The 14,229-nt window shown below is 48.0% G+C and overlaps 2 protein-coding genes across 4 annotated transcripts; one reads left to right on the top strand and one right to left on the bottom strand.

Moving 5' to 3' along the window:
- Window positions 1–287: 287 nt before the first annotated feature.
- Window positions 288–2,349, bottom strand: LOC123050074 (polyphenol oxidase, chloroplastic). Its single transcript, XM_044472919.1, has 2 exons — window positions 1,765–2,349; window positions 288–1,551 (listed from the first exon to the last, which is right to left on the bottom strand). The coding sequence occupies exons 1-2, from the start codon at window positions 2,319–2,321 to the stop codon at window positions 435–437; spliced, it is 1,674 nt and encodes a 557-aa protein (XP_044328854.1). The 5' UTR covers window positions 2,322–2,349; the 3' UTR covers window positions 288–434.
- Window positions 2,350–5,720: 3,371 nt separating this feature from the next.
- Window positions 5,721–7,299, top strand: LOC123050073 (uncharacterized). 3 transcript variants are annotated; one of them, XR_006423705.1, is made up of 2 exons: window positions 5,721–6,543; window positions 6,619–7,299. XR_006423705.1 is itself a non-coding variant. In XM_044472918.1 (2 exons), the coding sequence occupies exons 1-2, from the start codon at window positions 5,850–5,852 to the stop codon at window positions 6,874–6,876; spliced, it is 363 nt and encodes a 120-aa protein (XP_044328853.1). In that variant the 5' UTR covers window positions 5,721–5,849; the 3' UTR covers window positions 6,877–7,299. The 3 variants fall into 3 exon arrangements, 1 of the variants encoding a protein (XP_044328853.1); XR_006423706.1 differs by having other exon boundaries at window positions 5,721–6,548; XM_044472918.1 differs by having other exon boundaries at window positions 5,721–5,954.
- Window positions 7,300–14,229: the final 6,930 nt, after the last annotated feature.

Below are 14,229 nucleotides of genomic sequence, written 5' to 3'. Positions count from 1 at the left end.
ATCCGAAATTAAATTTCAGTCGACTTACTTATACGTATATATAGCTAAAGTGATTAGTGTTTTTTTGCGGGAAAGAAAGTGATGAGTTATAGGACAATGGGAGTGCACCGTTATAATTGTTTTTAGGGAGTACCTAGAACTCATCTAGATGAGACGTAATTTGGTCTCATTCATCTGAAAAACAAGAACGGATACAACCCATATCAGCACACACGCATCTTATAGCACCACATCCAATGGCTATAAAAGGTGAATGAGACCAAATTAAATCTCATCTAAATGAGTTCTAGCAAAACTGTTGTTTTTATTTGGATACGACATACGCACGTACATACGGTGCAATATAAGCACAGTAGATGCAGTAAAGCACGCAACGATCGCTTATGAGCAGCTTGTCAAGCTATGCACCACACGGTATATACGGTGGCGATGCTTCACTTGGTATAGCCGATGCTGACGCCGCCGATGGTGACCAGCTCGCCGCCGCACCTGGGCACGAGCGACACGACCACCGTCTTGTCGCCGTCTGCCCCGATGTTGTCCATCAGGTCGCAGACGCCGAACCTCGCCACCGTCTTCATGGAGCCCTTCTTCTTGTTCGTCCGGACCATGTGCGGCGTCATCGCGACGCTGCCGGCACAGTACCCCGACGCGGCATCGCCTCCGCTCTCGGGCGCGTTCACCAGCACGTCGAACTTGACGAACTTGAAGTGGTCGGCGACCTGGATCCCCTCGATGATCAGCACCTCCTCCGCCTCCTCCTTCTCCTTGTCGCTCCTCGACACCTGGGGCCTTGTCACCGTCACCCGCACGGTCTCCCTCAGCGTCGCCGGGAGCGCGCCCGCGGCGGGCGCCGGCGTCCTGCGGGATCTCTTGGCCGGCTTGGCCTTCAGCCAGGGCAGGCCGACGTCCTGGTAGGCGTACCCCATGGCGGCTGGGTCGAGGCAGTCGCGGACGCGGACGCGCACGGGGCGGGCCTCCTCGTCGTAGAAGAGGAAGGCGGTGTCAAGCCAGTCGGCGTCGGCGAAGTCGGTGTTGCTCGGGCGGAGGCCGCGCCAGACGTGCCAGAGGCGGTCGATGTTGCCGTGGTGCGCGAAGAAGATGGGGTCGCGCGCCGCCGAGTAGAAGTTGCCCATGTCCTCGTTGTTGGGCTGCGCCGGGTCGCCCGTCCAGGTGTGCATCGTGCCGTGCGGCACGTTCTCCACGGAGCCCGCTCCCGGGTCCGGCTGGTCGCCGGCGCGGTACGGCTGCCCCATGAACAGCCTAGTCTTCTTGGCACCCGACACCATCTGGCGGTACATGATGTTGAGGTTCTGGTCGATCTGCTCGTCTGTTGGGATGATGACATCTATCTCGTTGTAGTCGAGGTCGACCGGGAACGGCGGCTGGTGGGCGGGGTTGCGCCTCTCGTTGTAGAGCGGCGACGACCTGTTGGCGTAGATCGCCGGCAGCGTCATGCCGGCCGGCGCGTCCCAGTTCCAGAAGGGCAGCGCGAAGGTGTCGTCGCCGATGAGCTTGCCGAGGATCCTCTCGTGGAAGTAGAGGTAGAACCTGCACGTACGCACGCAGCACCAAAAAAGTCAACACGTCGCGTTCAGCTGGCGCACTGTACGAAAGGTGCAGGCCGCTACCCAAACGTACTCATGCAGTCATGCTTACTGCACACCCGACCCACGAGCAATTACTAAGCTGACAAAAATGGACATGCATGCATGTGTATGTGTATAAAAAACATGGAGTATTTATGTGGTGTACGTTACGAACCTGTGCCATGGGAAGAAGAGCCAGCAGTTGTGCACCTGGATCTCCAGGTCCGGGAAACCGACCTGGTCGTACGCGCCGTCGCAGTAGGCGCAGTGCACGCGCCACTGCTGCTCGAAGCTGCGCGGGTCGTCGGCGGGCAGCTGCTTCATGAGCGCCACGGCCCGCTCGTACTTGGCCAGGTGCTCCGCGTCCGCCAGGTGCGCGGCCGGGCGCACGCGGAGCGCCGCCGAGGAGGCCGGCGGCAGCACGAAATCGATGATGCCGGTGCCGGACGTCGGGCAGCAGTTGGTGTCCGGCGCCGTGTTCGGGAGGTCGGGCGGGTTGCAGTTGCCGAGGTCCGGGGCCTGGATGGGCGCGGCGATCGCCCCTCGGCCTCTCTGCGTGCCCAGCCCGGCCGCCGCGGCGCTGCCGAGGCCGAGGAGCACGTCACGGCGGTCGACGCGGCCGCCCGTTGCCTTGCACGTCAGACGCCGTGGCAGCCTCAGCTTCGTGGGCACGAGGGCTTGGAGGCTGCACGGCATGCGAGTGCACCTTGCCACGCTCGTGCTGATCTCCATGGTGAACTCGGGGAGGTAAAATGGTGAACTGTGAGTCTGTGACATGTGTTGCACTGCTCCGTGTGGTGCTATATGTAGCCGTGCGTGCCACTTCGTGCACGTGCGGCAGGGCTCGCAGCTGTTGGGTTTGACTGTTGGTTACGCGTGATGGTTGAACTGCAACTGTTGGTCACTGTTCGTCGAGGGTGGATGGCAAGGACTAAAGAGCAGTTCAGGATTCGCAAGTTACTTAAGTTGATACGCGGTAAAGTGCTTACCTTTGTTTTTGAGATAGCTCACCATTCATGCCGAATGGTGGTAAAGTGCCTACCTATCAAACGTGACGAACCACTTGGATCTTAAAAGGGATCGTAACATGCACACTAAGCAGCTACGTATAGTACAGTAGAGCGCTTGACAATTTTGGTACACTTGCATAATAAACAGTTAAACACTGTACTGTGACACGTGTACATGTATTTGAACCTACCGCTTGATAATACGCAGTCACCTATATTTTTGGACGCATCAATCGAATTCCAGCGAAGCCCTGACGTCTTCGGTGAAGTCTCGCTAGGAACGAGCCGGCGCCGACACCAACACAACTGACTGTGTGCGTCGACGCAAGGTGGGTGAGGGGGGAGGGGGGCAGAAGCATGGCAAAGACTTGCGTGGTTCGGGTGCGGAGTGCTCGCCGGCATGGAAAACTGTGGGGGCCTAGAGGAAAGCCCGAGAGCTGGGGCGGAGACTCAAGCAAGGCAGGGCGATGCATGGCAACGCCCGTCGGCCATGGGTGGTAGGGGCGGTGGTTCGACCGGCGCTGCTGGGCAACACAGGGTGGTGGCTGCTGGAGGAGAAAGTGGCTTTGCAACCTTTGGATCAAGATCCGATGTCAAGGAGCAAATTGATACTGCACTCAACAATAATATTGTGAAATCGATATTGATGGAGAGGAAAATTTCGCTATTCCATCCTAAATAGCCCTCATATTCTCAAATGTAACATACATTGATCTCAAACTTAAAGAAAATAATAATATCATTATAGGATATTGGTAACATTTCCAACATATATGCCCCCCCCCCCCCCCCCACCGACACATGCTTCCTTGTATTTCTATAGCATGATATCTCTTTTTATTCAGCTATAAACGCCATATGGCGGAGACGACAACATATTTCATAGTAAAAATGGTGTATTAAAGCAGGCCCATATGTTATTATTGCAACGTTATCTTATTTAATACTCTCTCTCTGGTTCATATTACTTGTCGCTCAAACGGATGTATCAGTGGTGGTTTGTATATTTGTGATTGTGACAACCGGGCAAGTGAACCGAACTTAGGTTTTGAATTGGTCGATGACATGTCCAGCATCTGATCAGTACTACTTTCGCTCCAAAAAGTAATTCACCTAAATATAAGAAAATCATCAGCATTCGAGAATACAAATTAATATCACTAAAAATTATCGTGAAATACAATTTGGTGACAGAATTTTTTTTAATGCATGCAAATGCATTTACAGTCGCAAGATGTCACAGTACAATGTTTATGCAAGGAACCTAATCGTCAAGCACTCCACTATAGACGGTTAGACACTATGCTTAATTTGCATGTGACGATCGTCAAGCACTCCACTGGACGGTTAGAGTACTTACTGTCACAGCAGTCCTTTAAGTAATATATCCAGGTGGGGGAGCTCCCCCCCGCGGTGATTCTCAAAAAAAAAAAAAAACGATCCTGTTCTACATCCAGTAGTTTGTCACCTTTAATAGCTACTCGTAGAACTTTACCTTTTGTTGTATGGATGACTATATGTGTTGACTATAGCTGATATGGCAACATCTTATAGCCAGCAGTTGGCTGTATTATTAACCATGCTCTAAGTAATAACTTTACTCGATGCATCCATATCGATCAGTAATCAACAGTTTGATTGTCAGAAGAAAAGGTATCCAACAGTTTTCTGGCGAGATCGATGGCTAGATTGTGATTGTGTCTGGTAGCACCGTGCGCAGCCTGCAGTGCGACTTGATCTAATGCAAAATATACGTCTCTTAAGGCACTTGTACGAATGCATCTACACATATGGGGAAAACGATTTTTCACAAACATCTACTTTTGAGATCATATTCAACTGTATTTGATAGTATGAAAACAAAGTGTAAAATACTTCAATAAGACGTCCGCCCAGTTTATTAGTCCCTCTCGTATTTTGGGTCATATTTTGATTATGACTTAAATTAATAAAATATGAGTATGCATATTAAAAATATAATCATTGGAAACTACATTCAAATATGAATCCAACAATATAATTTTTTTGACATGCATTAACATTTTGCTAGTAAATTTTTTGATCCAAAATACGATGGGGACTAATAAACCCGGACGGAGGCAATAGTTTACAAGCAAATGTTCTTGTGTGAGAACATTTCTAAGCTTGCCGACCTCTATGCAGGGCCATAAATGGCGCCGGGGGGGGGGGGGGGGGGAGGGGACTCTCTCAAAGTGCCCCCCTCAAATGGTATATCTTTATGTCATATAACAAATATTTTGTTGTTGTTGTGCAAAGAAATTGATGGTCATAAAATATCACCACCATGCAGGTGCCATAAGAGATGCATTTTTTCCGGAAAGGGGAATACCCTGGCCTCTCCATGCAACAGCTAAGAGACATATATTTTGGACGGATTGCTATTTCTCAGGTGCCTGAAATTCCTTCTCGCGTCAGTCACTTTTTTTCTTCTTTCTTCCTTCTTCTGCTTCCTTCCGTCTTGGCCGGACCTCGCCAGAGAAGAACTAGCCCCACCATCTATCTTAGGGTAAAGTAACAGCCCCATTATCTATCTTAGGGGTGGGTGGTGCAGGGGATCGACGAAGTTCTCCATTGGTGCCGTGGGGTTTAGAGGGATGGCCGGGGCGGCAGCCAACAATGGCGGTGGGGGGATGTCAAGGGGAGGGCGGGGCGGCGCGCGGTAGCGCCCGCCAGCCGCAGGGGGACGGTGGATTAGGGCGGGGTAGGGTCGGGAGGAGGAAGAAGGCAGCGAGGAAGACGATGAACAGTGCCATGATCTATTTTGGACCATTGAATCAAGATCTAGCAGTTTATATCACAAGTGACTTATGCAACTTTGTTTTTCAGGCACGTGACTGATAAAGCCGCCCATATTTTTTGGATCCGGTGAAGTAGCACTCTACGATGCAAGGTGGCTACGGTGCCACCACGTTGGGTCTGCCTTGGTGGGAACCCTTAAAAGTTAGGGAAACGTTCCTGGCCGGGGCGCCGGTCACGCGCGGTTCGTTTGATTGCAGCAGATCGTCTGGCCTGTGTGCGGCCTTATCTGCTGACCCCATCGCTTTTTAATCTACTGAACCCAACTGCTCCTCTTCCTTATCCTTTCTTTCTTATCCTTTTGCGTTCCCAGCCACACAGCCATTCTTCCCCCACGTCCTCTCCCTCCCGTGGTCTACCTCCAAATAAACAGCTCGCCGGCGGCGGAAGAGGTGTGTGGCGAGCGAGCGACCCCGGAGGAGCACAAACGAAGATGCAGAGGTGCGTAGAGGATGACTGTCGGCGAGCGGAGGTGTGGTGCTTCCAGCTACAGCGACAGCCTGTGGATGCTGGCAAGAGCTACAACCATGGCGGCCAGGTGCTGGAATCTGCACAAATTTTTGCTTCAATCGGCGTTTTGTTTTTGCTGAAACTAGCGCTGTTCTGTATGTTTTTGCTACCACCGTTTTGTATTTTGCTGGAACCAGCGTCTTTTTTTGCTGCCACCGCGTTTTTGATTTGCTGGAACTAGCCCTCGACTTTGCATCTTTGCTACCATCATGGTGGCCAGATGCTGGAACCCGCATAATTTTTTGCTTCCATCGGTGTTTTGGTTTTACTGAAACTAGCGTCGTCTTTTGTATTTTTTGCTACCACCATTTTGTATTTTGCTGGAACCAGCGTTGATTTTTGCTACCATCGCCTTTTTGATTTGCTGGAACCAGCCCTCAACTTTGCATCTTTGCTACCACCGGTGTTCTGGTTTGCTGGAACAAGCTTCAATTTTTGCTACCACCAGGGTTTGGTTTGTTGGGACGCCGTCTAATTTCCGATATTTTTGCTACTACCGTTTCTTGGTTTGCTGGAACCAGCCCCAATTTTTGCTACAACTGCCGTTTGCTACGAGACCACGGAGTTGTCGCCATTTGTTTCTACAGGAGGGCGAGGGAGGGGGATGGGCATCACCGGTGAGGTGAAGTGATTTTTTGCTGGAACTGTCTTAATTTTTTGCTATGACCCATGATTTATTTTGTTGTGACCAGCAAATTGAGGGCGAGGTACCGCACGAGCTCGACGACGGGGTGCTGCGGCCATCTCCACCAGGGTTGCCATGGCTGGTAAGCACGGTCGCCCAAGGATGCGGCGGCGAGCGTGGGTTGCCGGTGAACACGATGCCGAGAACGAGCGTGGGGCGGCCAAGGATGCGTCGGCGAGAGCCCGTTGCCGGCGAGCATGAGACCGAGGACGAGCGCGGGCGGCCCAAGGATGCGTCGGCGAGAGCGGGTTGCCGGCGAGCATGAGGCCGAGGACGAGCGTGGGCGGCGCAAGTGGAAGGCGAGCGCGGCGCTGGGGAAAGCTGCACGAGACGGTGAAATACAGTGACATGCGCGAGGGCGAGATACGTCAGGAGGAAGATTATGTCTGGGGCGAATCGTTTTCTTTTTCTATATATCCAACGGCCAGGACTAGTGGCATCTGGCGGCTAGGGTGCGACCGGCCGAAACTTTCGGCGGGCGCGCCGGCGCCCAGTATTGTCCTAAAAGTTAAAACCACTCTAACTAAAAGGGGGAGCCCATGCACAGCAGCTAGTACAATAAAGTGCCCGACGTCGCAGTGCAGTGTCACTGCAGTTAACTTAAATTTTTTATTTTTATTTTTTACGAGGGCGTCAAACATTCCACAACGCGTACTCCAATCGTATCCTAACTTGGCATAAGATGCCACCCAAACCTAGTGAAGGCCAAGCGTTTGCGCCCTAGTCAAAGCGCCCCGAGTTGACACGTCGCCGTGTGACAGTTACATTGTGTGGCTTCGATCGGATTCAAAGCAAGCACAGTGGCGGTTTTGAAGTCGGACGACGGCCAATCGCGTGGCACAACAGTTTCCGGATGTTTATTTAGTCAAAAGCAAATACAGTACGTTCGTCCTACACGCAACGCAAGAGCTAGCCTAGACCGAACACGGAGAGGGTGATCACCAGACGAACATGCAATGCACATACTCTATCGATCGCGGTCGCGCTTTGCTTTCACGGGATGCGTACGGCGCCCGTGCACCTTGCGGTATATTCTTATTTTTTTCCGAAAAGGACACGTACATATGCTGACTGTATTTTTTGAAAAAGGGCGTTTTATTACTTAAAAGATTTAAACATTACACCCTGGCTCTGCATAGGTAAGATGCACACAGCCAAAAATAATCCTCTCACAGAAAAAATAAACAAAAAACAAAGACGAAATACAAAGAGACTGGAGTCCATATAACGCCTACAACGAAGGGGGGTCAATCCTAAAATCATGCTGCCACCCATGTTGGGTATCCCTCGCCGTAGCCTCCAATCGTGTATACACCTTCGTAAACAGGTCTTAATTCTCCACGCGTTGAACAGAGAACCATAAACGAAGAGTCCCGGTACATTTATAGATAACCTGCATAAGAGAAGTAGTTTTATCGTTAAAAACCTTATCATTTCTACATAGTCAAAGCGACCAAATAATGGCAAGCGCTCCCACCCCGAGAAGAGTTCTAAACCTATGTTCAATCCCATGTAACCAATTGTCAAATACATTAGCAACACTACAAGGAGGATACAAGCCAGAAGCTATTTGGATGACTCACCATATAGAACGAGCCAATTTGCATTGGAAGAATAAATGTTTTATTGTCTCATCATGGTGACAAAATTCACACTGCGGACTTCATGCCAATTCCTCTTAATAAGGTTATCTTTAGTAAGAATGACTCCGCGACGAAGATACCATGTAAAAAATTTATTCTTAAGAGGTATCTTCATCTTCCAGATCTTCTTCTTATTATCAACTGGCACATCAGATTGGATTAACGCTCTATACATAGAGTCCACTGAGAAAAGTCCATTCCCATGTAGGTTCCATCAGAATACATCGGACCCATGTGATAATTGCACCATGGACAACCGCTGGAGTAGGATGTTCCACGATTGGAGTCTGGGTCCAATTAAATCCCTTCTGGACGTCACATTTGGCGGAAATGATTCCAATACCATGGCGATAGTATCACCCTTGTGACGCACAATGTTGTATAGAGCCGGATATTGTTCCCGGAGTGTGGCATTTTCTAGCCACTTATCCTCCCAGAATCTAATTTCCGGGTTGTCCTTAATAGAGAAGGATCCATAGCAGAAGAAATATTTCTTCGTGGCCATTAACCCCCAAAAAGTGAGAATCACCAGGCTTTCAGTATACTTGGGATACTGCCTTGGAACCCACATATTTCCTTCTAAGGAGGGTTTGCCATACACCGTCTTCCGTTAGTAATTTAAACAATCATTTGCCGAGGAGGGCCCTATTCTTAACTTCAAGGTCATGAATGCCCAACCCTCCTTGGTCTTTGGGACGGCAAACAACACTCCATTTAGCCAGTCGATATTTTTTCTCTCTCGCTATCTCCTTGCCAAAAGAATCTAGATCGAAAATAATCCAATCTATGTAAAACTCCTTTTGGCAATTGGAAGAAGGAAATCATATATAGTACCATATTGGTTAGTACTGAATTTATGAGGACCAATCTTCCACCCAGAGACAACAGTTTACCTTTCCAACTGCTAAGTCATTTTTGCAGTCTCTCCTTGACGTGTTTCTATTCAGCATTTGTGAGCCTCCGATAATGTATCGGTATCCCCAAATATGTGATCGGAAACTGGCCCAACCCACATCCGAACAGGTCGGCGTATAGATGAGCCTTGTCTTGAGCCTCGCCAAAGCAAACCAAGTCACTTTTATGAAAATTGATCTTAAGACCTGAGAGTTGCTCGAATGCTGATAAACTTAATTTCAGATTTCTTGCTTTCTCGAGGTCATGATCCATGAAGAGAATCATATCATTGGCATATTGAAGTATAGAGAGACCACCATCAACTAGATGGTTTACTACCCCCATTAATTTGGCCATCAGCCTTAGCACGCTCAATCATGACCGCTAGCATATCCGCCACTATATTGAATAGCATGGGCGAAAATGAGTCACCTTGTCGCAATCCCTTCTTCGTTTGGAAATAGTGGCCAACATCATCATTTACCTTAATGGCAACACTACCTCCAGAAACGAAGCTATGGATCACAGCGCGCCACTCTGCAGAAAATCCTTTCATTATGAGAATCTGTTGAAGAAAGGGCCATTTGACTTTGTCATAAGCTTTTTCAAAGTCTATTTTGAGTACCACCCCATTCAACTTTTTCCGATGTGATTCATGGACTGTTTCATGAAGGATAACAACTCCATCTAGGATGTGTATACCTTGCATAAAAGCTGTCTGTGAAGAGCGAACCACGTGTTCAGCAACCGAATTCAGCCTAATAGTCGCAACCTTCGTGAATATTTTAAAACTAACATTAAGGAGGAAAATAGGTCTATATTGTTGTATCCTTTCAGCCTCATTACACTAGTAGAAAAAGGGCCATTTGTCCCGGTTCATAAGGCCCATCTGTCCCGGTTGGGGAACCGGGACTAAAGGGTCGTTACTAATGCCCTAGGCCTTTAGTCCCGGTTCTTATACTAACCGGGACAGATGGGCCTCCACGTGGCCGCTCCGGCGAGCCCAGGCAGGAGGGCCTTTGGTCCCGGTTGGTAGCACCAACCGGGACCAATAAGCTTCCACGCGTCAGCATTTCAGGGGCTGGTTTTTTTTGAAAGGAGGTGGTTTAGGGGTTTTGGGGATTAATTTAGGTTGTTATAGGTAGCTAATAGAGAGATGTGTCCTCTCTTATCTCCGTGCTACTACTACTGCTATGCCTAAACATGACTTAGATTGAAGTGAGGCAACATGTAGTGCATGTCGAAAGTAATACTAATCCTAACTTGATCAAGTTTGGATTGTACTACTTTTGACATGCACCACATGCATGTTGCCTTCACTTCAATCGAATCCACGTTCATTTCACCCACAGATATATAATAACTCTTCATGCTCGCATCATGCATCATCATAATAACAAGTCCTACTAATCATCATCATACAACTTCTACTCGTTATTAATAACAAGTCATACGATCATCATCCTGATAGTCATCGAACCAACCCTACTTAATTGTTCTTAGCACATGATCATCAGTATTAGGCAGGACCTAAATACCCTATTTAAGGTAAAATAGCATAAAATAATATAGACCCTGACTCTCCATTATGGAGAATGGAGATAATCCTGTCTCCAATTCTTGCGCGGCGCTTCCTTTTGCTTCCAAGAACCTCCTTGCGACTGTCCATACATTTTTTCCATTCTCTGATTAGCATGTCTCCACTTCTTTTAGAAATCCGGTATGGACAGTTGAGATTCGTAGGATGACCTGGATATATGTTCAAAACACGATGGCTGCCATTCGGATACATCAAATGAGGCACACAATCCTCTGGGATTCTCTGTTGAAAAACATAGTAATAACTTCATAGTTAGCAATGATGTACTAGTTTTAGAAGTATGCAAAAGATGCACGGATGTCGTAATAGTAAAAAATCTTACCAGGGTATCTTCATGGTAGTTACCGTAGTTCAACACGTGCACTAGTGGCACGTATTGACCATAATGTTGAGGAGTTTGATTGTAGATATTGTAATCCTCAAGATCAGTACAAAATCCGACCAGATGATTTTTCTCATGATAAGTTAACTCAGAGCCATCAGTGTAGTTGGTTTTGTCTACCATGTTCCGCACATTGTTTGAACAATCAAAATAAGCTGTCAATGGAAATAAGCTGTCAACTATTTTGAAATAAAAAATATAAATTATTTAATAATTAACTATGTTTGAGAAACTCACATAGCGGTAGAACTGGAGGCGTATCAACAAGGACCCAAATGTCCATATTGTCTTGGTCGATGTCAGGATCACCAAGATCCATGGTGACAAGCATACCCTCATCAAAACCATAGATCTTGCAAAATGCTTCCCAATTTTTGCAACCAAAATGGGTTACGCTCTCAGCATTATACATATTTACTTCAAAATCCACATCATGATGGGTCCTTAGGTGAATTTTCTTCGTTTCAAAATTTTCATGGTCTTTAAAATCCATCCTCTCCAAGACATAGCGTCTTGCATGGCATGGGATAAGCTATACTCGAATTGTAAAAGATGAAAATTACACGTTGAAATAGTTGAAGTCATGCTTAATTACGAAAAAAACACTTGTCGCCGTTGCGTACCGTTTCAACATCGAAGGTCTCCTCGAGCTTAATGCTGAAGCGCCGATCATCGTCCAGGTGAGGCCTGTCGCACAAACCTCGATCGTCGTGGCACCAGCCGCACTCCCCCGGGAGACTTTCGTCATCCGATGACGACATTTCCTACGTTATTATTCATCATGGGTTGACTATCGGTCTGTCGAGTCTTTTCTTGAAAACGCTCAGCTCACGTGGTGTATACATTCGACCGTTGGTGATGGTCGCTCCTCCATTCGTCCCTGAGTGCATTACACCAAAATGTCTAGCACATGGGAACGAAGGAGAAGCGACCCCCACGACAACAGTCGGGATTCTTCGTCCTCTCATATATATATGGTGGAACTCTCCCTCACTGATTCCTCTCTGACATTTGTGACCATCAGTGATGGTAGCTCCTCCTTTTGTTCCCGAGTGCATTACACCAAATTGTCTAGCACACGGGAACGAAGGAGAAGCTACCCCACGACAACAGTCGGGATTCTTCGTCCTCTCATATATGGTGGAGACTCGACAGACTTAAAGTCAACCCGAAATATTGTTTAATTATCTTTCTAAAAAAGGATTTGGCTGGTCTCACCTCGAGGTCGGAGGGGGTCGGTGACGGGCACGACGGCGGGGATGATGGAGGGGGGCTCCTAGATTTCTGCGACAACAAAAACCCTATAAGCTATCAACTAATCATATGCATACGCCTTGCATAGTGCTCTCCAATTTTAGCATTCAAAGTAGGAGTAGTTTTCCAATTTGAGCATTCAATAAGCAAAACCAAATCGTAAAATAAAGTAGTATTCAAATTACCATGCATTCAATTATAAGCAAAACTACATCATCCCTTCCGTCCGTACATCGTCGAATATTATCACTAATACACCTCGAATACTATCATACATATATATAGCATCGCTAGTATAGCTAGAACCGTAGCGCCCGACGGGTATCGGCGCGGGCGGTGGACACCCAAAGGGAAGGAACCATCACAGGATCATAGCTCTAGTGAGATCCCTGAAGAACCTGCCCTCCAACGCAACCATGTAGCGACGGACGTGCTCGTCCTCCTCGCTGACACGGTGACGTACCACCTCCGCGGTGTCCGGACGCCTAGGCACCGTCACTGGCCCACATGACCGCCACCAAACAAGGATCGGGTCAACGACGGGCTGGCTCCTCACCAACCTACGCCCCCCGGAAGGTAGCACCTCCCAATACCAGCCCGGCGGAGCCCAGTCCCAGACATGGTCCCTCTGATCAAGCCGGCCTCCTCCGCCGAGTCGACGACGAGGATGCGGGATAGGCATCATCGACGTCGATGCAGGAATAATTGCTTGAACTAAAAAAATAAACTAGTTCTATTAATTTTCTTGCTAAAAATAAACTACTTCTATAGTAAAATAAAGTAGTTTTATTAAATCAACTAGTTCAACTACTAATTAAGCACTTACTATAGATAAAATAAAGTAGTACTTACTAAAAATAAACTACTTCTATATATAGTAAAATAAAGTAGTTTTATTAAATCAACTAGTTCAACTACTAAGCACTTACTATAAATAAAATAAAGTAGTACTCCCTCTGTAAAGAAATATAAGAGTCTTTAGATTACTACTTTAGTGATCTAAACGCTCTTATATTTGTTTACGGAGGGAGTACTTACTAAAAATAAACTACTTCTATATATAGTAAAATAAAGTAGTTTATTAATTAATCAACTAGTTCAACTAAAAATAAACTAACTTTAAATGCACTAACAGTAGAACTAATAACCTAAAATGCACTAAATCAAATAACCTTAAATGTAACTTTTGCAACACAATTTTTTCCTCTCCTCTTCTAACCATAAACATTGAACAAAAATAAAACTATACAGCCTAAAAATGCTATGAAAAAAACTATGAACACATACACATACATCCATCCATATACATGCATATCCATCCATCCATACATACATACATCCATATACATGCATACATACAAAAACAGGGGCGGCAGCGCGGCGCAGGGGGCGGCGGCAGCCGCGGCAGCGCACGGATCGGGATGGGAAGGGGCTCACTGGGGGCTCGAGGTAGGACGGCGACGAGGCCGGTGACGAGGACGACGACGAGGCCGGCGACGAGGACGGCGGGCTCATGGGGGAGGGGTTACGCGCGCGGCGAGGGCTCGGGGAGGAGCGGCGAGGGGACGGCGACGGCGACGGCGAGGACGACGTCGACGGCGGGTCAGGGGCGGGGCGACGGCATCGGGGCAGGGGCTCGGGGCGGCAACGGCGACGACGACGAGGAACGGCCTGGCGGCGTCGGGGGGAATGGGAGCAGTTGGCGAAATTTCACAAGTGCTACCTTATATAGCAAAACCAATGGTACCGGTTCGTGGCACCAACCGGTACCAATGCCCACCTATGGTCCCGGTTCGTGCCACCAACCAGGTCCAAAGGTCTCTTTTCGGCAGCCCAAAGGGTGGG

This window comes from Triticum aestivum, chromosome 2D, assembly GCF_018294505.1.
Source record: "Triticum aestivum cultivar Chinese Spring chromosome 2D, IWGSC CS RefSeq v2.1, whole genome shotgun sequence".
NCBI classification, from domain to species: Eukaryota; Viridiplantae; Streptophyta; class Magnoliopsida; order Poales; family Poaceae; genus Triticum; species Triticum aestivum.
Note: the sequence above shows the minus strand (reverse complement) of the source record. Positions and strands in the feature narration are given on the sequence as shown.